General features: G+C 36.0%; 1 protein-coding gene across 1 annotated transcript in view; it reads right to left on the bottom strand.

Moving 5' to 3' along the window:
• CFAP47 (cilia and flagella associated protein 47) overlaps nt 1–26,877 on the bottom strand; it is a gene marked incomplete at its 5' end in the record, with an annotated part of 281,148 nt that overhangs the window by 46,158 nt on the left and 208,113 nt on the right. Inside the window, 2 exons of the mRNA XM_062608026.1 lie at nt 14,990–15,085; nt 22,018–22,174. Coding sequence (XP_062464010.1) covers nt 14,990–15,085; nt 22,018–22,174 — 253 coding nt within the window. The remainder of the gene's footprint in view (nt 1–14,989; nt 15,086–22,017; nt 22,175–26,877) is intronic.

Genomic DNA, 26,877 nt, shown 5'->3' on the forward strand with positions numbered 1-26,877 from the left:
AGTGTGTGTGTCTCATACTGTCTCTTTTTTAAGTGAATGGGATAGAAAGATTATTCAGCACTTTTGCCTTTTCCAAAGTTGTTTCCTTGACATAGTTCATAAACTTTTGAAGCAGCCACTTTAGCTATTATTCTTTGCTGTGAGTCACATTTACATATATTTCCCAAGTTATACACTTTTATAGTCTTCATGTTTACACTCTTCAATTTTTTAAGTTTAAAGGTTTCTGTAGTAAGGTAGAATTAAGCTCCACTCTATATTTTTAGTTTCTTAGTACTGAAGAAAACAGCCAAAGTTGGTAAGAAGAATTGTGTGCAACATCCTAAAATCAAATATGTGGCAATGTGAGCCTCAATGTGAAACCCTGAAATTTCTCAGCAAATAATCTCTGGATTCAAACATTCTCTTGGAATTAGCTACACCTATTACTCAAACTGAAAATAAAGGAAATCAGGCTTAAATGAAAACATATGGTCAAACTCTTACCTACAAAAGCAGAAAGCAAATAAAATACAAAAGACAATTCTAGATTTACTTGCATTTCACTCAAAATCCTTAGACAGAACAAATGTTTTTAGAGCTGCAGGTTCATTCTTTACATGAACTGTCTTAAAAGTTGTCCCCTTAACTGAATTTTTTCTCCTACTCACAACTTTACAGATCACTTTTCTTTGTCCTTGTCCCCACAGGTAAAATATTCAGAAGTTAGCCAGAATATTGCTGCCATGTAACTGAAGTGTTTTGGGTTTGGCTAGGAGCTGTTATCTTTGAAGAATATCATCAAGGCTTGAGACCTCTATTGCCTCAAGTTACCTCTCTCAGTAGAAGTTTTGTTTCACAATTTTGAGTAGTTTCTTTTGCTCAGACAGCAAAATAAACATTTCAAAACCTTTGTTATATTGTGTTTTATATGCTACACATATAAAGTAACATGAGCCTGAAATCAATTCTGTTTGCTTATTTGGTTTTAGAAGTATCAAAGGCTTTCCACAGAAATAGCTATGATGCATTAAGAGCAGCAGCAGTAGAAAGCTTGGTACTTAAACCAAGCAGTCATATCTTCCTAGTGCTAGATATGAGTCCAAGATGTTTATTTTGGGATAATGCAAGCGAAAAAAAAACCAAACCCACTCTGAAAACAAAGTTTCAGGACTCAATTTATAAATTACAATAATTATAATATTTCTATTCTATAGGAAAATAAAAGCCCTCAGAAAAATATAACCTTCATTTCTTTAAAATTTATTATCAAGTCCTTTTGATTACTTCCGTAGTTCAGAGTAGGAAATTAAGTCAAATAATGGCCTGGATGTCACTGCTGATGGATTCTGTTATAGTTTTGGGAGTGATCCCTGATGTAACTGCAATCACAGACTTGTTCTTTTTTTAACAATAATGCTTTCTGACAGAACCCGCACATACTGTACTTGTTTTATGTCCATAGGTCTCAAACTGCAAAGTAATTCATTTTTCAAACTCTGAATATCCTGATGTCTACACATATCATCTTTTATTGTCAGTATTGTCTCACATGGTACTTATGTACACCTCTGCTCCTCCGTCATTATACCATGTAAGGACACATCAGTTTAGCTATATGTTCAGAAATATTTAAACCCTACTGCAAAGATCTGGGATACATTGGGCACATAGATACTCACTTGTACTCAGGTATAGATATGGATCATATTTAAATTTTATTAAGACTTCATTGAAGTCTCATAATATTTTACTCCCTAAATTCCTGTGGCTAATATGATATTTATTATGATTCTCCTGGTTTCCTGAGGGGTCACTGAAATACAGCATAAAGACATAAAGACTATTAGCAGTTCTTGGTTGAGGATTGTGCATTGCTTCCTGTTGTGTGAAAAAGGTAACAACCTACTCAGGAGCGCTAATTTAGAGCAAAACGTAGTCAGTATTCAAAAAAAACCAATAAATATATGAGTTGGTGGCCTCTCAAATTCAGAAAGGAATATCAAGGGATATGTTTGGGCATAAGAAAAGGACAAAACGCTTAGAAGCAGACATGTAGGAAATTAACTGGACTGAAGAGTCTTGCTATAGTATGAGATTAAAAAAAAAAAAAATCAATAAAGTCCCCAGTGAAGACAGAGAGAGAGAAGAAACCACTATAAGATATCCTGGAAGGGATCAAGGACCCAAATTACTCGATAGTGTCAGGATCACTCTGAATCATACTGACATGGAAGACAGGCTTTGGATGACTCAATATTAAATGTGAGCTGCAGTGTTTCTGAATAGAATTGGTCGCTGCAGACCCTGTACACCTGTATGAAGCCAGAAATGGGAATCATAAGTAATCCATAAATCAGGTGGTAAGATGACTACCAACAGCAACATTTTCATGTGAAATATAAAAAAATTCTACAATTTAGCTTTTACTTATTTTTGTAGTGGCTGCTCAGTTATAGTTCTTAGTAAGAGACATGCTGATTTGCTTTGATTCAGGAAGAAAGCAAACACATCATCATCGCTGATTCTTTTTTATACTTAAAGTACAATAGTGGATAAAATCACACGAAAACAATACCTTTCTGGAATAGGAGGAGACATTTAAGGTCAGTGACTGTAACTTTCACTGACAATATCTTGCCGTGAGATAACTGGGAATGAAAATTGTCATGGAAGTGACTTAATCAATTAGGATTATCCGTTTTAAACCTGTCAAAACAAGAAGCAGCCAGCCTTCAAATCTAAGGCATTTTCATTTTCCATATGTTTGAGGACAGTCTCTAAAGAATCTCAAAGCATAAGTGATTTGCAGTCAAAAGTTGAACAAATGTTCAACTTCCCAATAGCTGTTTGTCATAGGTGTCAACTGAAGAAAAGGTAGAGCAAAACATCCTTGTGCATAAAGATGACAGTAAACAGATATTCTCAAACTGTCATTTAGTATCATCTTAAAAAAAAAATGAAAAGGTTTATTTTCTGATATATGGCAGCACTAAGTTGGAGTAAAGGTTAGAAAAGGGTTCAAAAACTTATTAGTTCATTTTTCTTAAAACCTAAGGGAATACATTGGATCTCCAAATTTAATTTCATTATTAGATATCTTCCTTTTGTGTAAAGACTAATCACCACAAAACTTAAAAGAAAATGGTGATTTATTACAGCCAACAGAGTGCAGTGGTTATGCGTAAAGAAAAGAAAGCTTGCGTGGTCTGTATCTAATCATAGAATGATAGAATAGTTAGGGTTGGAAAGGACCTTAAAATCATCTAGTTGCAACCCCCCTGCCATGGGCAGGGACACTTCCCACTAAACCACGTCACCCAAGGTTCTGTCCAGCCTGGCCTTGAACACCACCAGGGATGAAGTATTCACAACATGCTTGGGCAACCCATTCCATTGCCTCACCATCCTTAGAATAAAGAACTTCTTCCTTATATCCAATCTAAACTTGCCGTGTTCAAGTTTTAACCCGTTACCCCTTGTCCTGTCACTACAGTCCCTAATGAAGAGTCCCTCCCCAGCATCCCTATAGGCCTCCTTCAGATACTGGAAGGCTGCTATGAGGTCTCCACGCAGCCTTCTCTTCTCCAGGCTGAACAGCCCCAACTTTCTCAGCCTGTCTTCATATGGGAGGTGCTCCAGTCCCCTGATCATCCTCATGGCCCTTCTCTGGACTTGTTCCAGCAGTTCCATGCCCTTTTTATGTTGAGGACACCAGAACTGCACACAATACTCCAGGTGAGGTCTCACAAGAGCAGAGTAGAGGGGCAGGATCACCTCCTTCGACCTGCTGGTCACGCTCCTTTTGATGCAGCCCAGGATACAGTTGCCTTTCTGGGCTGTGAGCACACAATGAAGCCAGCTCACGTTCATTTTCTCATCAACCAACACCCTGGAGTCCTTCTCCACAGGGCTGCTCTGAATCTCTTCTCTGCCCAACCTGTAGCTGAAATTGATGGTACTTGATTTCTTGCCCTAGTTTTAATCCATCATTAGTAAAAGAATAAGCAAAATAATATAACGGAAATTCTGAAAATGCCAATTCAGAAACTTCAATGTATTGTTTGCCATTTTTTATTGAACCAATACAAGCATGTTTAAAGAATGTTTACTTATCCAGAACTCTGCAGAGCTTTTCTTTTTTTTCATTTCTTCACTGCAAAACATTTCAGTCATTGCAATCATTTAATTTGACATTAATAAACAGGATTTCTTAGAACTCATTTGAAAAACTCAAGGCTCAGTGTGAACAACTCTTCTTGAACAAGAGAATTTAATTAGAAAATAACCCTGTCTGCTTGATATAATATTTTCCAGTGATGATTAGTTCACCTTTCTTTGAGAATTGTTCTCATAATTTATTAAGCTCCTTGTTAGAAATATATTTCATTTTGTATTTGGCTACTGAATAACACTGACCTGGCTTCAGTCCCTGATTTTCCTGTTAAAGTGAAAACTCTTCATTACCAATATTTTGATTTTAGGGAGGTAGAAAAACCAAATCACCACCAAAGTTCTCTTTGTTCAGCTAAATAATCTGGGATCACTGAATCTATCATTCTCATCTTCAATCATCTGAATATGCTTGTATTGCAAGGACAAGCAACACCTGTAGAAGGCAAAACAGGCTAAGTAACCTTGCATATCAAATAAGGAACTCTATAATTAAATAGGCTTCAAGAAGTTTGAAAAAAACTCTGTATTCCTCTTATCAATAGGGAGAGGTACCAAAAAGTAGGGGGGGAAAAAGCATTTCCACTTAATTCAGCTGGGAAAATTAGGTAAATCTGTGGATCCAAGAAACAAAAATAACAAAAATTCATTTTTATTTGGAAAAAGGAAGAATCAATAAGAAGAAAAGACTAATAGGATACAGTTGGTGATTTTGCACTTGAAAAGATGTAGAGCAAGCTGGAAAGGCAAAGGTTCCTCAATAGGTAGTGACATGCTACTATATTGTGTATTGTGGTCTTGCACTATTGTGTGTGATAAAACTGAATTGCTTGTTTGTGCATGTTGAAATCTTAATGTGTTATTCATACAGGTCTGAATAACAGTTCTTTTCAACAATCAAATTCTTATGTTCCTATTTAATAGAAAAGATAAAACCATATAAATTGGTTAGGAAAAAAAAGAACTGTAACAGCTTCTGACAGGACTGCCTACAATTCAGCTTGTGGTTTCTGCTGGTTGTATGTAGCAGGGGTAATAAATATGGCAGCAGACCTCCAGAATTAGCTTAAATTACTGGTCTCCATTGTGAAAAAGGCAGTGCTATGTGTAATTAAAAGACATCAATTTTTATGGGCTATTAACCTTTCTTTTATCTTAATATCTATATGATGAAGAAATTTATTTCATTTTTAAGGGAGTTTCATGGACTCCTTGATGGCTGTATGCAATAGTTTGCATTCTAATTCTCTGTCCTTAGGCTATGAAAATTGTTTTCCAAATGCTTCAACATATAATTGTGAGAAAAAAGTATTTGCTTACTTTTCAAGACTCTAAGTTTTCTTTTAGTACGGAAAAACTTCAGTACACCTATGCCTCTGTTTCTCTGGGTTAAAATGAATACAGTGTTAAATACCTTCCCTCAAGCAGAGTGGAGATTTGTGAAAATAAAATTATCAAGCGCCTTACCAACATGCAAGGGTGGGAAGTACTTTAGTATCGGTGCACTTTCATTACCTACTTAAATTACAAAGGATATATCTATTCTTGCAAATACATGTTTTACCTTACATAGCATATTAACAGTAATAACAGAAGTGTCAAATCCTTAGGCTTAAACCACTGCATGGCAAAATTAATGTAATAGCAAGCTGAGTCCCAGAAAGTCAAATACTCTTCCAGCTTTGTTTTCACGAGCCTGTAAACCTGTTGTCATCCCAAAAAATATTACTGTGCAAAGAAAAAAGTTTGATTTCCCTCCACTGAGCAGATGATACTAGACCAGCTATGAATGCAATAAAGCATCTTATGTGTGTTGTTAACATAAACCCTGATGTCCAATGAAGAATTTTGTATTGCATGCTTCAGTGTTTGTGAGATATTATTCCTTGTAACAGTAAAGGTTATGATTTAAACTTATGATTTTATCTATTTGTAACATAAATCTTTGTTCTGCATTACCCGAAGAAAACCCAAATTATGTCCTATACTTAATATCAAACTCCTCTCTGTATGCTTATATACTATGACTTATGAGTAGGATAAGCATTACATTAAAACAAAGGCTAATTTACAGTTAAAGCACGTCCTCCCTTTACACACAGCAAACACAGGAGCAGTGCCCACAGTCCTTTTTTCCTGGGTGGTTTGGGTCTCAGGTAGGTTTTTGTAATCCATGATGTATTTAAAGAAAAAAATATTGCTTAAACCTAAATATTATTGTAAAATGTGAGATCATTACGGATGCTGGTGATTGAAGGTATCAGCCTCGTCTTCATGTAAACAGGAAGGGTTTCAGCATAAATATTGTGAAAGATGAAAATATGGTCCTGTACGCACCATAAAAGGTAGAAGAGAAAGACAAATCAAGTTTTACTGACTCTTAAGAAGAGGAAAGAGTTACTAGTGATATGAATATTTTTGCAAGTACACTCAAGCAGGTATAATCCCAGTGGCTTTATCAAACTGAAATAGGCCCTGCCTAATCATTTAGGTTTTGTGACAGAAAAGTAAATCAGGGAATCCAATTCCTCCTTTGTAACTGAAAGATATCAATTCTTAATGAGAATGTGAATAATTTATTATCTCCTCCATAAAAATATTTTGAATAATTTGTTAATCTTAGTAATAGCATGACAAAATATCTAGGGAAGAGAAATAAAGCAGCAGAGTATGAGGGATATTATGTTCATGTTAATTAAATTATTCCTTTCCTACAGAGAACAGTTTTAAAGACCCCATGTTTCAAGAACTGCAGCTACAGTATTACTGATCCAGGTTTTACCTTCTGAACAAGAAGAAATAAGTAATTTTGAGGTGAACATAGAGATATTGGCATACCAAGGTATTTATCAAAATAATTAAGGATAAAAATAATCCTATCTTAATTCATACTACAGCAATTAGAATACATGCCTAACATAAACGTTTACATTTCCCATAATTTCAGTGCAAATAAAGCAGATGATTAAATTTAAATCCTTTGTTATTTAGGGATTGTCTTGCATACCTGAAATTAAACATGCTCAAATGTTCTTCTGAATCAAGAACTTCATCCATCCGTCAGAACTGAATAAACTAAATGCATCTTCTGCTATAATGAATAATTTGACTGACTTTTTAGCAGCTATTATTTCAATTAATCACATACCCTACCACAGAATCAAACACACTACTTTAGTGTACACAAAACTTATTATGGGGGAGAAAACACAGGAGGAAAAAGAGAAAGACCAAAGTGGATGAGGGAGTTACAAACATAGGAGAATAAAGGTAAAAGAGGATAAATTATGCCAGTCATGTAAGCAGGTGCTAACCAGTAATACTGGCAATGCCTCAGAACTGATTACTCCTCTATACTTTTATCAAATCCTATGTCTATCTTCTGTGTAAGTTCATTCCATATCCTGAGCCTCTATGTGAGTTGGCCACTTTAACAAAGTTCAAACTGGACTGGCAGCAAGTAGGATGACACCTGAGTGCCAGCTACTCAAGGGACTGAGACAAGCCACTGGAGAGAACAGTGTTTTTCATGGGTGTTGGGTGTCAGCTGCTACCTAGTATCAAGTCAGACCAGCCAACAAGTAACAGGAGGGCAGCATCTGGAATGACCCATGGTCAGGACCAGAAACCTGGTAAAGGGACTACAGACTGAGCACGCATACAGGACAACCTTAAATCCATGTTAATATTCAAGAGAAAAGCAGACATGCATGCATTTATGAGCTGAGTGAATGTATCTGTATGTTCTGACAGTGAACTTTGAGCTGGACTAGCCAACAAGTAGGAGCAGACTAACATCCAGAAAGACCCAAGATCTGAACCAGTGACCACATAAGGAGCTCGAAGCCAGACGCACACTGGACAAACTTTAAAGTCTACGCTGATATTTAAAAGTTGAGTGAAAGGGTGTTAGTGCATCAATAGATTGAAGGTGTGTGCATGTACCTTCATCACAGTTCAGTCCTAAACAGTCAAATAGCACCACCCTCACCAGGCTGCTCATGCTATTCATATTTACATGAGTACTGATTGTGCTTATGGGTGTGCTGGTAAAAGCACTGATCTCTGTGTCAATCTCTGCGGTTGGCTGTGTTTGCACTCTGTGTGTGTGTGTCTGCTAGTCTGTCTGCAGAAATAGCTACTCAGCCTGGCTGCTGGGTGGGCAGAGGAAGCCCCTGCCTCAAATCTGGCTCCAGCAGAAGGGTAAAGAGAATCCTTTGTGGTCCCAAAGTCCAGTGGATTCTTACCTTTCAGTCTGAGGTTCCCATTTTAAGCATACTAAGCCTTTGCTACATCACAGACACTCTTAAATGTTAAACCTCCTTATTCAGGAAGAGTTTTTTCTGCTACTGGCAACAATTCTGGAACTATCTATCTTGTATATTGCTAAACTAAAGCCCAGGCAACACTAACTCTACCAAGAAAGTAGAAAATATATTTATGCATGCCCAGCACACTGACAGCTTCCCTACCCAATTCAAATAACTACCTCTGAGGACTTAGTGACTAAACTCACACAAAAAAGAGAAATACAACCAAACAAATCAGATTTCCTTTCTATTCCTTGATGACTGCAATTCATATTGAGATTTCACATCATTCCATCTGAGTTTGTAGTGTAAGAACATTTTCAGAAAGCAACAGAAATATGTTTCTATTGAAGGGAAATGTGTAAATGCAAGGGTGTTTGGCAGGATAATGATGGAATGATTTAATTCTATAAGTTTGCCTTGTGCGATTACAAGGCAAAAAGGAGATGCTCCTGTGTAACAAACCGGGATCTCTGCTACATTACAGTGAATTACAGAAGAAATTACAGGTACATCCCTGTTGTGCACAGACCCCCAATATAGCACCAAGAGTACCAAGGCTTTGCAAAAAAAGTTTTACAGTTGCCTTCTAAATACCTGTGCCCAGTAACTCCTCACTCTGGCACTTGAGCCTAAATGTCTAAGAACATTTGATGTTTGGATGAGAAAATAAGAGTCAGAGCAGGGATCATCACACTTAAATAGGTACATGAAAAGCTCAGCCCTTGGGAAATATGAAGCACAAGTACACAATGCACCTGCAGGTCAGTTAAGAAAAATCTTCACTGGTTTTAATGTGTAAGCCAATATATTGAGCCATATTACAAAAAAAGCTAAGGCAAATTCTTTACATACTATGCATTCAGTATTAACAGTTTTTACGCACAGCAGTAACAGAAGAGTTCTGTTACTGTTAGACTGGTCTAACTGTTAGAATTCTGTTTTGTTAGACTGCATCACTCATGTTGCTATGTCATGTCCCAGTATGGACAACCTCTTTAAAAAAGCTTCTCTGTCAGCTAAAACATTACAACAGTGCTTATTTATAGTGGTTTCACTTGGTTAAGAAAGGCAAGCCAGGGTGGTTCATTGATCAGGAAACTGCCATGTACATGGAGTAGAAAGGAGTTCCAGGCCTTCCGTTTTGCTGGAAATTTCACAAAGCAAATCTGCATCTGTACAAGCTTTGGAGTGCCTTGATGGCACTTCAGAGGTAACAGGAAAAGGCAAAACGCTAGCTGAAAACAGAAAAGGATTCTATTACCGCCTTGGGTAAAAATTGTTGCCACCGAATGCATGCTATGTAAAAAATTAGACTTTGCCTTAGCTTGTTTCTTATATTTGAGACCCATTCTCCATTGACAAAAAGGGGGAAAAAAAAAAATCAATGAAAACATTTTGCAAAAAAAATCTAGGAAAATCTCAGTGCAGGAAAAAATATGAACATTAATTCAATAGTATAATTACCAAGTACTCTTAAGGCATAAAACTTCAAGGTTGAAAGCTGTTTTAATACTGCCTTCTAGAATTTGTGCTTTAAAATAAAATCTGTGCCCCAGACAATTACTTAATAAGATAAGTTTAAACTGGTATTTCTTTCCTGGACAGAATATAGTAACTGAAACAAAAAAGTCATTAAAGTTCAAATGAGCTAGCTCTTCTTCCCCTCAACCCCTCAATCCATCTTGTGAAAAACATCAAATTTTATCATGATCTTCCAAGTCCAGAAGTTCTGAAATAAAAGATTCATTTTCTTTCCCACACATACCTCCTCATTTAAAAATATAATCTGTTAAGGTAATTTTTTCAAGAACTCTATAACTGTTTTCAGCCTCTTCTTTATTAAAAAGATCTATGTAACTGTTCCATCTCCCCATACATTTTGTTATTAATATCAATACAGTAGGGTGTGTTTGTAGGGGATGTTTGTTTCTTCTTCTGTCCACTTTCTGCAAAGTCAGACACAGATTAACACTCCTTCAGTGCTTTGTGCAAAGCAACGGCTGGCTAGACATGGAAAGTCACCATGGAAACACAAATAAAGAAAAGCCATAGCAGTCTCAACAGTCGTACTTTTCAGATGCAAAATTACTAGTGGGTTTAGGGAAGGGGATAAACTTAGTCTTTAGTATATATTTGGGGTTGAGCATGGATATAGAAGGGTCTTGCACAGATGAATTAATAACAGAGAGGGGTATGCTTTGATTATTCAAAGAGCAGAGGAAAGGAGAAATGGAAGATATGAGTCTAGAAAATCAAGCTTCTTTAGTTCTGCTGCTTGAGAAACAACTGTTTAATACTGCTGGTAATTTTCCTATGGTGCGTGTGTGTATAAAAACGAAGATTAGTGCAGAAAATTATTATAGCCAATTTAGAGCCAGACATAGATGGATCGATTAATTTATAGAATGAAACAAATCTGTGTCTCTGGAGTATTTACTGGGTTTACTACCTAAAAAGGTGAAGCCTAGAAGCAAAAACAAAAAGAAAAGGGGAAGAAGGAAGTAGTTCTGTCTTGTTCAAGGACACATTCTGGCTTCATCTTGCCCATCCAGACCTGTTATCAAATAGATTAGCAGCAATACACTATTCTAAGTTACAATTAATCACCTTTTCATTTTCTAACTCTATTGAAATTGAAGGAGATAATTTCATATCAATTTATAAAACACAGCAGATATTTTTAAATAGAAAAATATACTAAGATAATGCAAAATAACAGCCTCCCCTAAGGCTGATTTTCATAGTTTAAATGCTCTGAAGAGCTACACTCTGGATGTTCAGTAACAAATCATGAGATTCTGACAAAACTTACTGCATGGCCTAGCTTAAATCTGGGAGGCAATTATGGTTTGAAAATCTGTTTCCCATGATAAATCCACATGGGAAGTCTTATGTGGATTTGCATGAGACTATGCAAAAGATGGGTATCTGATGTCTTCCCTTAATTTATTTGTATCCTGAATACCTTTTTTCCTTTTTTTGCAATATCAGGAGAGGATGCTGAAGTAGATAAATCATTTCCCTATATATTCAAGGGAATGTAGTGTTCTACTTCAATTCAAGGGACTGCTTTTTTAAAAGAACAGTAATAGAGAATTTCTGCATGTTCTTACAGTGCTGCCTTTCACTTCTTTAGTTATTTCACTAAAACAGTTGCCTGGAGTTGCAAAAACACATAAGGATATATCCGCACCATATAATTTGCAAAGAAAATAAAATTTAAAGGTAAAAAAAATTGCCTATAACAGGACCTATAAATATATGTAATGACCTGAAGAAATTCCAGAAAAGTACAGAGAAAATTTTCAAGTTTTATCATTCACTGCAATAGAATATTTCATATTTTGATGTACCAATATACCAAGCACACCTTTTTAAGTGCTGAAAAGCATATAACTCATTAACAGTACAATTCCTACTGTCTGTCAGAATATTTTTGAGCACAGATTCCCCAACTAATTATTCATAAAGTCAATTTGCAGGAGTGCCTTAAAACATGACACAAAAACGTCCCTACGGATTCCATGTGAGGAATGTGTTAAATGTGCTGTGGCTTCAGAGGGGTTCCCTTGGAGCTGTGGCTGCAAGGTTTCCCACGCTGACAGTGGGAAAAAACTACACTCAGGAATGCCAACAGCTGGAATGCATTGACTTTGTTAGCATATCGTTATCATTTGAAAGTATATCGCTTAGACTGCATCACTCATGTTGCTATGTCATGTCCCAGTACGGACAACCTCTTTAAAAAAGCTTCTCTGTCAGTTAAAACATTACAACAGGGCTCATTTATAATGGTTTCACTTGGTTAAGAAAGGCAAGACAGGGTGATTCAGTGATCAGGAAACTGCCATGTACATGGAGTAGAAAGGGATCCCAAGCCTTCCGTTTTGCTGGAAATTTCACAAAGCAAATCTGCATCTGTACAAACTTTGGAGTGCCTTGATGGCATTTCAGAGATAACAGGAAAAGGAAAAATACTAGCTAAAGGTTTAAACAAGGCAAGAATCATACATATAGGCCAAAGATGGCCAAGAAGGAAACTAATTCTTTCTGGCACACACAGGGTCAAGAAGGCTGCTTTTTCATGGTGAACATAAACAATAATTTTGTCAAAAACATATGTAATCTTTAGAGTAGCAGTTTGCCTGCCTCTGATGCAAAGCCTAATTAGGTGCAGCACAGCACCACAACTTTGGAAAAACAGAGAAAATTGGTAAGGTCTGAGAAAATACCTAAGTTTTGCAAGATAAGAATGGTAAAAACATAGAATGGTAGTAGCACCTCAGAGACTCAGTAAGAAACTACGGAAACAAAAAGATATAAAAAAATCTATTAAAAAAAAAAAAGAGAGAGACAAAGTCTTGCTAGGAAGACAACCAGGATGATCAAGCATTTTAGTTTCATCGGTTTTCAGTCCTGGAAAGTAATCAAAAGAAAAAAACAGATTGTGCATACAGAATTGCTGAAAGAAAAAAATCAGATGCAAATAAACATAGAAATGAAGAACGAAGTCTTAAAATCTAACGTTTTAGGGCCTGAGTACCTGAACAAAATTTATGCCATTTCTTAGATGAAATTAGTTTAAAAGACAAGTTAACTGTAATCATCATGGACTGTACATGACATCAGAAGAAAGCTAAAATGCTTTCTCAAACATTGTTAAATAAAATATGAAACTATAATAGCAACATGCTTCCAAAGTGCAAACACGGAATTTTTATATATCAAATTTGATTGCCATCGAAGTGGTGCAACACTGCAGGCAGCTTTTTGGAAAATGTCTCCTAATAGCATATACATTTATGGAATATATTTTACCTTTTCTTCCTAAGTGCTTTGGAGAGTTAATACATGTATTTGACATTAAAACAAAGTTAGAAGGCAAAATTAAACAGCTAAGCTTAGACATCTAAGTAAAAATGGAAAAGAGATGAACATGCAAAAGGTGACATAACAGCTATAAAATACAAAAGTTTCTAAATATAGAACTCATGATGAAATATGAAGAGAGATACCTAAAAGACTAGGTTCAGCTAACTGCCCAGTGTACTGTTGTTGCTTGATGCTACACCAAGTCGTTCACAACAGACAGGCTATTGACTACCTGAAACATCAAATAATCCATAAAATGCAATGACTGGAGGTTGAATGCAAAATGAGATCACAGCTTCAGATTAGGACTGGTAGTAATGCAATCTGTGCTACTGGAAAACCATATCAGCCAGTCAGAAGACTCATATGGCTACTTTGAAGCCAAGGCAGGAAAAAAAGGATAGTCTACTGTGAGTAACAATTTCAGAGCATGGCTAGTATTTTGGCTTTTTTGTAAAAGTATGAAGAAAAAATTATTCCAAGATTCTCAGTCTCACTATTTCAGAATTTCTTCCTTTTTTTTAGAGTCAGTGATGAAAAAAAGTCATTAAATAGCAGCAACATACTTTCTCCACCAGCATAAATGTTGCTTATAAAATGATCTAGCAATTATATTCCAGCAAGTCTCCTAAGAAGAATATTTGGTTCCAACACATTTTCAAAGAATTCTTTCTTCATTACAGCTAATAGTGATAAAGCAGCAACACCTGCATTAATCCACACTTCATCTACTGTCATGTGTGAGGAAAACGAACTACAGAGTCTATCCGTAAAATAGATTTTTTTTAACGTGATTCAAAAAAAAAAAATCTTATGACAACAGTTACAATTTTTATATATGGCCGTGTAAAATGTACATAAAGAAAATAGTAGATATTCAGATCGATTCTTACATCATCTTTTTCTCCTAAATTCTTCTTTCCGTATCACCCAAAAACATCGTTCAGGCATAGTAAACTTCAAGAAGAGAAAGCAGAAACAGTTCCTTGCTGGGAACAGCAAGGTCTGCAACATTCTTCAAATAAAGTTTTGGCAAGTACATCTTCAGGAAAATCATAGTGAATGGCAAATTTTTGAATGAAATTGAAAACAAATAACCCTCATTTTCCTAATTCAGGTCTTTCATTTGAGGCAGGTACTATTTCTTCAAGGAAAATGATACAGCTTATTCTAATATCTGTATTAACATGAAATGGATGATCACACATACTTTTAAGAAGCTTCCCGATTTATATATAATTAAGAATTTTATGTTACTAAACATTTAATGCTTTTCTACCTAGTATTTCATAAGATTCTTTATAGTGGTGTTGCTGATCTTGACAGTCTTAAAATACAACTATATATATTTGGATTTAATCTCTTAATTCAAAGACTCCTAGGAATCCATCAAGACTGCATCACTATATGGGCTCTTTCAACCTTTAATTTTACTGCATGTATCTCTAACTATTATTTACTTTATTCTTTATTTTAAGTAAAACAAAAAAAAAACATCACTGACATGGGGCTATTCTTGTTTCCACAAGCAGCCAGATTCAGCTGATGAGTTGCAATCATCAAAACACTGAATATCACACACTCTAGATTTCAGGACCATAAAAAATAATACCATGTGAAAACCTCAAAATAGAACTCAAGAAATTACATACTCTGTGGTTGTTTAAACAGAAGATGGAAAGCAGATTCCTTACTGGTGGACTTGGATAGGGCAGATGAACTAAGATGACAACTGGACTGCTCTTGATCTAAAAAAAAAAAAAAATAGAGTCAGCGAAATATATTTTGAAGTCAAAACCCAGTTGAACAATTTCCCTAATAAAACAGCTTCCTAGACAGACATTTTAACAAACGCATTCTCAAATGGGAACAAATGGGACTTTCTATCTCCAAAGTTTAAAATATCTGTTATTTATCTTTTCTTTGTGTCCATCTACATAGTCAGCTAAATATAATTTTCACAGAACTAGCTAACTAATCTCTGAAAAATAATTTCATTTCATAAAATGAAAAACACTAGGTTATGCTTTGTTCTAACACTGACTTAAATATATGCAATGATACTTATGACCAGTGCATTTTGGCTGAGAGAAAAAGACTGTTAGTAGCAGATTTGCCTTTAATAATTTAGTTCTGTTACATAAAAAAGTCAGAGAAAGCAGTCTGAAAGGATTTTGCAATGCACATTTAACAAGGGGCATTCCTACTTTGGAAATCTTTGTATGGAAAAAGACATGGCCAAGCTACAATGCATGCAGTCTTATCTGAGAAATAAGGTGTTTTAACAATCAAGACTATAAGCCAGTTATTTCAATATGACTGTGCATATAACCTTACCAAAAGCAATCTTATACATTGCCACAGTTTTGACAACCCAGATAACACTGGATTTAAGAGAGAAACCAATTTACCTCCCTTATCCAATTTCTAATCACTACTGTAGCTTTAATCTTTTATTTGACCATTTCCCTCTAAACTTTGAAGTGAATATCCTCTAAAAAACAATTACACATGTTTCCAGAAACATCAAAATACATTTGGCCATTGAAAACATGAAATCAAATTATCCATGTAAACTGAAATAAAGCATGACAGTTATTAACAAACCACTAATAGTTAGGGCCAATTCTTATACAGGTAAATTCTCTGGGGTCTGGTTTATGCTAGAGATTTCAGTAGTACCAATGATCTATATTGGTTAAGTTGCTCCATAAAGTCTTAGTAACAATATTATATAGTGGTATTTACAGAAGAGCAGTAACTTTCAGCTTGAAACAGCCAAAATAATACAAGTGCTTTTTAAATGATCTGTAAGAGAGTTTGCATACTCTGTAGCTCTGATCATTGGCTCATATTGGGGAAAATGAACTGCTGTTAAATAAACATTACTCTCAAGAATATTCTTAGTATAGCTATGAACGCTTATGTGAATAAGAGCTGCAGATTTAAGACACAGATGTGTATCTAAGTCCTGGGAAGAAAATTTACTGCTATTAAAATCAGTCAGAAAACACCAAGTTTTAAGAGGTCCAAGATTTCATCTGTGCATCACAGACTAACAGATGGTGGGTAGTTTTACTTGCTCTATAATTATTAAAAATGAAGGACTGTTTGCGCCACAGTATCAGTCAAAATTCACAGAAAGAAACATTTCTGAGGAATAATGCTCTTGGGTTTGACAAAGCTTCAGAAATGCAAATGGCAGCTTCAGAAATGGTCCAGATATGACAATTCACAATTAATTTCTATTTTATTTCCTAAACTATGCAATTCTAAACATAATTTCACAACTGTCTAGGGCAGAAACTGCCTATCAGAATGTTACTTGAAAACAAGATACAGGAAACTTCTGTAATCTTCTTTAAAGTATTAGGTGAATCTATAAATGTTGATGTTTATTACGTGTACACTTTAATCAAGATGTCCTATTTTCGTTGTTGCCACTTCTAATTCTCTTAAGAAGAGACACATGGTCTGAAACACAATTTGTAAAGATCAAGATCAATCTAACATTTCATTATCTCTCCTGACTTGCTACTTTCTGTCAATTTCCCCAATCCGCCATCTCAATGGCCTCCAGTAACACCAGCAATGAATGTGATGAGTCCAGTGCAAGATTAAATAAAGAAAGGCATTCCACTAACTTGCTTTAATGTTAAAGTATCAGCTAAGAGGTTTCAAAATGGTAGTGGCTTTGGGTTTATATTACTAAAACTACAAGTTTAAGAGCTATTCTCGGAGATAGATTCAAAAATTTATGTGAAGTTGAGTTACTTGCTGACAGGAACAATTCTACTTTTTGGATTAATATTTTTCAGGAAAAAAAAAACCAGGTTTTAAGAATGATTAGGCTGTCACTCTTTAAGGAATAAATTAAGACTATGATGATATGGGGGCTTAAGTACAGCCTGCATAAAAACAGGCTAAGAAAATTGAGGCTGTTCAGCCTGGAGAAGAGAAGGCTGTGTGGAGACCTCCTAGCACCTTTCCAGTATCAGAAGGTGGCCTACAAAGGTGCAGTAGAAGGACTCATCATCAGGGACTGTAGCGATAGGACAGGGGGCAATAGGTTTAAACTTAAACAGGGGAAGTTCTGGTTAGCTATAAGGAAGTTCTTTACTGTGAGGGTGGTGAGACATTGCCCAAAGAAGTGATAAATGCTCCATCCCTGGCCATGTTCAAGGCCATGTTGGACAGAGTGCTGGGTGACACAGTCTAGGGTGAGGTGTCCCTGCTCATGGCAGGAGGGTTGGAACTAGATGATCTTAAGATACCTTCCAACCATAACCAATCTATCACTCTGTGATTTCAGACTAAAATATTTGTGTTTAACTAATTCATATATAAGGTTCCTACTGTTATGTCTGAAGTAATATTACAATCATTGCTAATTAGCTTTTTTCTTTTCTGAGCATGTTCTTGCACTGCCATGACAGAAACTAAGACAAAAGTAGGTTCTTCATGTCAAAACACATTAAACTAACACATAGCTCATCATAACATGGATAAGAGATCCAGTCTTCTCCATAATTTAGGACTGTAAATGGTCTTGAAATAACATTCCGGTTTGAACAGCTCAAACTGATACAAGCAAAATAGACAGGGGAAAGCAAACAAACAAGCAGTAGTTAACAAAAAAAAAAAGTTTGTGAAAAAGCAAGTTCACAACTCACAACTACCAACAGTTCAGTTCTTGGTAGGACAGGAAGGGTACTACAAATAATATCGTCATACTAGGATAACTTTCTCACCAGCCGGATTAGTCTCATGGGATGGCAAATTCATTCCTAATGTTGCAAAACCCCAAGTTAATTAGCTTTTACTGTACACTGGGCTAACATATGTGCATTGCTGTGGTATATACAATATAAAAGTTAGTATATTAAAACACTATCTGCTTCCATCTGAGGTAAACTATGTCTTGGTAACATTCAGCTAAATATACAGGTCTTTATGGAAATTATTTCCCAGCATATGTAAGGGCCAAAAATACTAAGCTGAAGTTGTGCATCCTTGACTTTGCTTATAATACTAGATTTCCTCTGGGAAGAAGGAAATAAAATAGGAATTACAGTAAATATTAGAACAGAGAGCAAATCATAGCACGTACGAACATATCTAAAGACAGTCTGAATGCGTAACTCAAACCAAGCAAACATAATATACAGGTCACCAGCAGCAACTGGATGAGAAATGTAACATTAAATATTAAACTGATTAACAAATTCAAGACAGCTTTTTAAAGGACAGTATGGTATTACTTCCATAAAGATCACAGTACAAAAATAATTTATCTCAAAGAAAACTATCCATAATTTCATAGACAGCAAAAACATTAGGTCATCATCATATCAGGTCTACTGATGTGTACAGAAAAATGAAAACCGGCAACTCCTGATGCATAAAACCCAACATCAGTCTTTCACTAAGCCAGTTGCCTCTTCACTGTCTTTGTTACTGAAAATATCCCTGGGACAATTTAATGCTCCATAGTTGCAAAGATATCTATGTTCTCAGGAAAATACTTAACACCTGTTTTGCTAATGTTTCTCAGAACGTCACAATTTATTAGGGTTTAGCACCAATATTTATGCTTTATAAGTTATTATGAAATTGCATCGTGGATGTCACATTTTTTTATTATTTTTGCAAATAGCGCATTAGATTAGCTTTTTTACAAATTACACTTAGTATTAGTATACTAAACTGTGCTATCCAGAACTAGATTTGTGCTCAAAAAAGCCAAGGAGTTTGCTTCTTATAATTGCTCTTGTACAAATCAGAATACCAGCTTGCACTTTACACTAGAATAAAGCATGCTGTACCCCATGAGATGCAATGGGGATCTTCGTAGCACACATGTAACACACGCTTACAGTTCAAGAGATTATATAACCAGTTATTTCCTGGTCAAATAATTCACAGTGCTTCTGTAAGTGTCTAAACTAAGATAAACACAAAGGGCAGATGGAATGAGGGGAAAATACAAAGCTTTAACATTCTAGAAGAAAATTGCGTTACTAAGTTTACTGTATCTTCAGCTGCTCCAGGAACAATGAACTGATGAAAAAGAGCACTTCAAAAAAAAGAGGTATACTAACAATTTATTGAAGTACCTCTGGACTGAAGATTTACCATTCATGTCAGCCACTTTCACTTCTTAACATTTCACTCTGTCATAATCCATGTCATTAATGAAGGTCTTGAACAACATGGGCCCCAGTGCTGACCCCTAGGGTACTGCACTCATTGCCAGCCAGCAACTGATTGTCAAGGTGTTGATCACTATTGAGACCAACAGCTCAGCCAAGTTTTCAACCCACTCAGCAGTCTGCTCATCGAGCTTACACTTCTTCAGCTTCCAAACGAAAATACAACAGGGAACAATGAAAAAGTCTTGCTAAACCACAGTATGTTACATCTACTACTCCTCCCTTATTTGTATAATCACTGATTTCCATACAGAAAGCAATGACATCAGTCATTTTGATTTGTACTTAACAAATCTATTTGATTACTTCTGATTACCTTGTTGAACTTCATGTGCTTTGAAATGGATTGCAAGATGATGCGCAATTCATTCAAGTTTTGCTTGCAGACTTCGGCAAAAAACTGCACTGTGCACTTCAGCCTTTTCTGCATTGTCTAAATAGCTGATTCCCCCATCCATCAATGGAACTATCTGCATTTTCCCTAAGCTTCCTTAGCCAGCTAGCCTACCTTTAGAACCCCTTTGTGAGAGACCATACTTTCCCTGTTACTTTTCACACCTGATGAGTTTTGGCTTTCCTGATCATTTTGCTAAGTATGCTCATAGTACTTTTACGTTCGGCTTTTGTTATCTCTTCTTCCTTCCATCTAGGTGTAGTATAGGGAGTATGTTATTGCCACTGCTAGTAACAGGCCATGGGGCTTTATATTAAGTCAACAGTGCAAAGCATTTGTCACACCTTGGGCTATTTTACCCATACCAGCACATTGTCAAAGTGCCAACTATTGCCTTATTTGTTTTTCAGCTTCAGCTTAGTGATGAATAATTTTGTGGTATTACCCTAAAGAAATTATACAATGTATGGTAAAGACCTAATAAAGTGAAGAGATCATTGTGGAACTAAAGCTGGCAACCAATAAGAAAGCAAGTGTAACAAGAGACCCTTATGTAAACATAATAACACCAAGCAGATCCAACACTGTGGAGGAAGAAACGGGTATTTCATCAACATCGTGTTGCTAGTGAAAAACATAAGATGTTGACATTTATGCTCCCTTTTCTAATATGAACATCACTTTTGAGCTTTCTGTATGTGCTGGATATGACTCTGTTCCACACTCTGCCAGGTCCCCTGCTCAGCACATAAAAGCTGGCACTGTTCCTGAGAGCTTAGAAATGGTTCACTTAGTGTGTAAATGCTGGACCACTGCAAACTGTTTCTTCCTTCACTGTTGTCCATATGAGAACGTCAACAGAAACTCAGAAGTGGTCTGAGCATTTACAAATGGAACTCTATTTTGTGACAGCTGAGGATGAAAATACATCAGCAGTTACACATGGGAAACTGTACTAAAGTACTTGGTCAGCAAAAGCATAGAGAATTCAGTCATGAGAATAAAATTCTCTCGACCAAACACTATTCAGGTAAAAGAATCAGCAAAATCCCCCATATATTATCCATATGCAGCTAAAGCTGTATTTTTGTATTTCCGATTCATATCTCAGAAGGTGTAATTAAAAAGCATGAGTTCCATTCAATAAATAAACCTGGATCTCCATTTTTAAAAGTCACCTTTCTTCACTTATTTTATGTGCCACAAACCCCAAATCACAGCATGAACGTGTAAACCTGACTTAAAACTTACCTTTGCACAGGTTTGAATTTGCTATTCTCTTATGTTCCTCCATCTACTGAGTTGATGTCAGGGGCCACTGGAAGGTTTATCTTCAATTTTTGCTATATGAAGATGCCAGAAAATGGTTTGGTGCCTGTTTTTTAATACTACATGTTATGCTGAACTAGGTGGAGATTCGTAGACCTTCTATAGCTCTCTGCTTCACTCAGAGTGAAATTTATTCTTTCACTGAGTAAATCTCAGTCATCAAGGAGAATCTGGGACTTCAGACTTGAGTTCTACAGCATTTGTGAAATCTCAGTATGATTTGGCTATCTTTGATAATTCTAGATTTTATTTTTTAAAGTATGTTTGAAAATATTGCTGAAACATACTTCCCTGGAAGGTCAATCGGGAAAAAAAAGCCTCAAATGTTTTTCCCTTACTAACTCCTTTAGCTGATAAAATAAGATATTTTGGAAAATAACCGAGGAACAAAGCCAAAACAACACATTAGCTCTTTGGCTTAGATATACAGCTCCCAAAACAGACTCAGGAGACCCCTACTGCCTAAATGCTACAGTGCAGTCCATGGGCAATAACCAGCTTCATGTAGACATGAGACTGTTTGACCTAAGAGTTCTACTGTGAACAGTTTTTAAAGGGTTGTGTTATTTCTTAGCTCACACAGTATTGTCTAACAGTTTTCCAGGGTAGATGTGAATGATACACAATATCTCCATTGCCAGGAAATGAAATGAGGCAAATGTAATCACATCCCACTCACACTTCTAATGCAACCCAAGGAGTTTAAGTTCCTTTCCTCACCCCAAAACAATCCAAACCTCTGTACCTGTCAGCATGACATCTACCACCACGTTTTCAGGAGTTGGATTTTTGAAGGATATCATGACAGAAGAATGCTGGCCAATACATGCACTTATGTTGGTTGGTTCCATCAGCTGAGGAGGAAGACCAGTCCCCGAAAGGTTAAATATCCACTCTGTAAGCTGTAGATGAAACATGTCATTATTTACTATTTGAAAAGTTAGATAGGTACATTTTAAGGCATTTTGCCTACTTCTTCCTTCTAGTGTTCTATGTCTCTCTTCTGTTGTAAGTGAACTGCTGTTAAATGCTTGCTTTGCTTGCTTGCTTGCTTGCTTGCTTGCTTCTTCCAGCAAGCTGTTATGTTACTCTTAAGTATTGCTACCCCATTGTGGGAGATGTTCCCATCTCTTCATTATCTTTTGGGCTACTCTGAGCACAGAGTATTTACCTTCCAAGCTACTCAGAGCATTTAACTTCCAATCTACTCAGAGCTTCCAGTCAAGTAAATGAAAGATGTAGGTGGTTGCAAGAGGGCAATTCAAAGCACATAGAACCTGAAAGCAGATGAAGTGAGAAGTTCTTTTCAGAAGATAAGTGAATAAGAAAAATAATTGTTTGATTGGACAGCAGAGAATCATACAAAAAGCTAAAATTGTTACTCCAAAGATAATAAAGAACATTAACCACTATGCACAGAAGAATCCATAATATTGAAAAGACCTAGCAGATATCACCACAGAGCAGAAAAAAAATGAAAATATAATTCAATTGATGTGTTTCTTTTGATCATTTTTTTTTATCATGAGAGTAAGGAGTTGTCTGCCCTATACTTACTTACTCTTTTAAGATTATAAAGAATGATGTTAATAATGCCACTCACTGTGGAACCTTTAAAGCTGAATGAGCAGCAAAGGCGAATGGCAAATATAAAGGTAATATTATTTTAAGGAAAATGTTTAATTTGTACATTCATGTTGCTGCCTTCAAATAATAACTGACTAAAATTTGACGCTTATCACAAACTGCTCAAAAAAGTGACCCTTTGATCTGTTTTGTTCATTATAACTCGAAAAGGTATACATCATAAGCAGAATAGAAAATACATAAATTCAAACCACTACTTCCATTATCTGGAATACTGCATTTACTTCTGCATAGCCTGTCTGAAATAATTAAGGAAAATCTGTGATAGACAGGGTTCAAAAATCTAACAACAAATATGGAAATATTTAAAGTAAAAAGTGACTAATATATTAAGACTTCTCAGCATAAACAGGGATAAATAAAATGTCACATCATACGTCTTCAGAAAATAGCTTTGGACAGCAAAATTGCATGCCTTTATTATCATATTATAGAGAAACATTCAATCCAACAAGAAAAAAGACATTTTAGTCTTACTGAAGGAAATTATTTGGTAGAAGTCATCCAAGGCTACAGGGTTAAAAAAAAAAAAAGAAAAAAAGAGGAAAACCTGTTTGTATACTGATGTAGAAAAAAGACTACACAATACTAAAACTCAGAATATAAAAATAGGGCCTGTGTTTTGTTTAGGATTTAGACAGTGATTTATATTACCTGGTTTGCAGGGAGTTCTGCATTTCTCAGTCTAGTAAAAATTGAAAACTACCTCCCTTTAAAATTACATTTTATTTCATTGTTGACTTAAATATGGCCTATAACCTGTTTATTGTTACAAACTCACGAGCAGGATGCTAACACCACTCACTATTCAAATTCTGTCAGGAAGGTGAGTGCTGCCACTGTACAAACTTTGAAGCAACAGAGGACTAACTCCTTGGTGAAGCCCCTTTGCTGGCAGCAGTCAACAAGAAACTGCCCAGCAGTTGCCAAGCCAGCATACCATAGCATTTGTGTTCCTGACTTGTTCTTCCTTCCCACATTGGCTTCAAGAAGTTAAATATAAACAATAGGCTGAGCACACTGCAGATTTATTTTGAAGGACTGGAACACAGGCATAAGCACGCCAGAAGATCATGTTTTCAGAAAGCTGCACGTGTCAAGCAATAAGTGCTTACACTGGCCAGTCATTGCTACTTTGTGCTTGCTTACACACACAGCAACAATATACATATATATGTATTTCTGCAAATCTCTTAAGTTATGAGGCAATATTAGTGTAACAATGCTTTCCAAACCCTCTGTAAATCTGTGTGAAACACCTTGCTCATAGCAAGTAGTTTCACACAGAGATGCAGTGTAGGGGTGGGAGGAGTGAACATGCTTATATTTTCTACAGTTGAGCTGTAAAGATCAAAGAGCTATGAAGAGCTTTATTGCTGAAGGCCCAGGCTCATGGTCTACAAAAACTAGAGACTGCAGTTTCCACTGATTTTTTGTGGTTAACAAGCAGAGCCATTTTGATCCCCATTGTTTCAAGTGCTAAGCACCTTTAAAACAACACACAGAAACTGTCAAACTGAACAGCTAAAGGAGACAAACAAAATTAGTCGTTGGTCTGGAATACAAAACAAGACAACCAAAAAATTATACTGACTAAAGGACAGGCCTGCCTTGCCTGATCTACAGGTACTATTTCTCATTGACCCAGCCTGTGATGGAGGTCAAGACCGTATATGATCAGTGCAAGAAATCAAGAGGATAAGATATTTAAAAACCAGAATCGTTAGGAAAATAATACAGGATAGGACCTAACATTGGGTTCATTTTCTCTCTAATATTACTTACTTCTGTTAAATGCTTTACATTATACATGGATGCTAGCAATGTGGTAAAAGAATAGGATAATACAGGTAAATTAGAACTCTCTGTGCCGATTACGTTGACTGACCTTTCAGTTGTGCTGTCCCAACAAACTTAATTTCAGATTTTCACAGTGCTTAGAGCTAAACTCAGACTCACTTTGTGAAGAGCTCTTCATACAGCTTCAAACCAGAAACAAATGAAGCAGGTAATAGAACAGAAAAGTTTCTCTCAGTTCAGGAAAGAAGCACAATCAGAAGTAAAGGCTTATCCTGTAAGTACTGTCGTTAACTGATTTTAGATTAGTCAGCTATTCAGCTATCAGATGGCTTAAGTGTCCATTCAGATATATTTAATCAGAGAAATCAAGGGAGGAAAACCCGTGTCAGGGGAGGGGGGTTACATTCAAAGTTGTCTGAGGCATCCACCCCTGATGAGAGGCATTCTTCAAGTCTTAATTAAAAAGGGCAGTTGTATCTCTGTAAATTGTCAGCTATCAGTATAACAATGAGCAAACTGAAATAGTCTGAGATTAATTTACTAAAGACTAGCAGTGAAAATGAATAAAAATTTACAGAATTCTCAAGATTCAGGCATGTCCTGGGTTCAGCAATAGCAGTCATTTTTCCTCCTTTTTAGTAGCTGGTGCAGCACTGTGTTTTTGAATTTTGGTCTGAGAACAGCGCTGATAACACCAATGTTTTTAGTTACTGCTCAAATGTTTAGTCTGACCAAGGACTTCCTGAGGCTCATGCTCTGCCAGGTAGGAGGGGAAGCCAGGAGGAAGCAGAGACAGGACACCTGACCCAAACTGATCAAAGAGGTATTCCATACCATAGCATGCCATGCCCAGGATGTAACTTAGAGTTACTTGGAAGGGCTAGTTTACTGTTCAGTTGGGCTGGGTATCAATGGGTGGTATTGTATTCTCTTCCATTGTTGTTTCCCTTATCATTATTATTACTGGTGATAGCAGCAGTGGTTTTGTGTTATACCTTAGTTACTGGACTGTTCTTATCTCACTCCGTGGGAGTTAAATTGTTTCAATTCTCCACATCCCTCCGGGAGCGAGGGGGGGGGAAGAAAGAGGGGGAGTGAGTGAGAGGGCTGCATGGCTGACTTACAGCCTGGGCTTAAACCACGACAAGGCATAAAAATAGCACTAATAAATTACAAATATTAAACCAATATATTGATACTGTTAAAGAGATCTGGGAAAAGCATTTAGAAGGATGGCATATTGACTAAAGTTCACTGCAGATAAAAATTTGGAGATTTGACATTTCTTGACAGGATGTTGCACTGGATGACAAGATTCAGGTGGCAGGGCTCACTTTGTTAAAATGAATTGTATCGTTTTATTACTTCTGTATTTGGTGAAGAATTTTTTTTTTTTTTTTTAATTAGATTTCTATGTACCATTAGAATCCAGAGAAGATAAGGACATTCTGTCCTCTTGAACTGGCCTTGAACATATACTATTCATAGGACAGTTGCTGTCTCCTTGGTTTTGTCCTTAATAAATATTTTAAAACAGAGATCCTGAAAATAAATGTTGTGCTACCACCACCTACAAATAACCTGTCTGTTCAACATACTTTTCAGGAATAAAAGGCTACATCGCTTCCTTCACTATTCATTTTCTTCATATAAAATAGTATTTGGTTTTGCAGTATTACTTATAACGCTACTGAAAACTCTTGGTAGCATGTAACTGGAGTAATTTACAGGTCAGCAATCTATTAGGATATCTGAAAATCCAAAAATAATACAGAGAGGAAACTACACAAAAAGCAAATACTTCTTTCAACCACAGCTCATGTGATAAAATATTATAATTTACATCATATTATCAAGTTTCATTTTTGTTTCCAGTTGCAATTTTTAACCAGCTAGTAGGTCATGTTGATGACTCATGTTTCTTTATCTTTATTCTTTTTCTCATCTAAAGGAAAGCTCAGAGATGAAATTGTCAACAATTCTAAAATGCTTAAAGTAAAAAAACATTTTCAGAAAAACTGAAAGAATAATTCACTTTTCCAAGTGCATTACCTTCCAAAATTCAGATCAAATAAAAAATTAATCAAATTAATTTCATTGGGGGGGTGGGAAAAATAGAAAGAATAGAATGAAAAATAGAAAGAAATTTAATTTCAGA

The sequence above is a fragment of the Pezoporus occidentalis genome, unplaced genomic scaffold, assembly GCF_034315485.1.
Source record: "Pezoporus occidentalis ecotype Australia unplaced genomic scaffold, CSIRO_AGI_Poc_V1 ctg129, whole genome shotgun sequence".
Taxonomy (NCBI): Eukaryota; Metazoa; Chordata; class Aves; order Psittaciformes; family Psittacidae; genus Pezoporus; species Pezoporus occidentalis.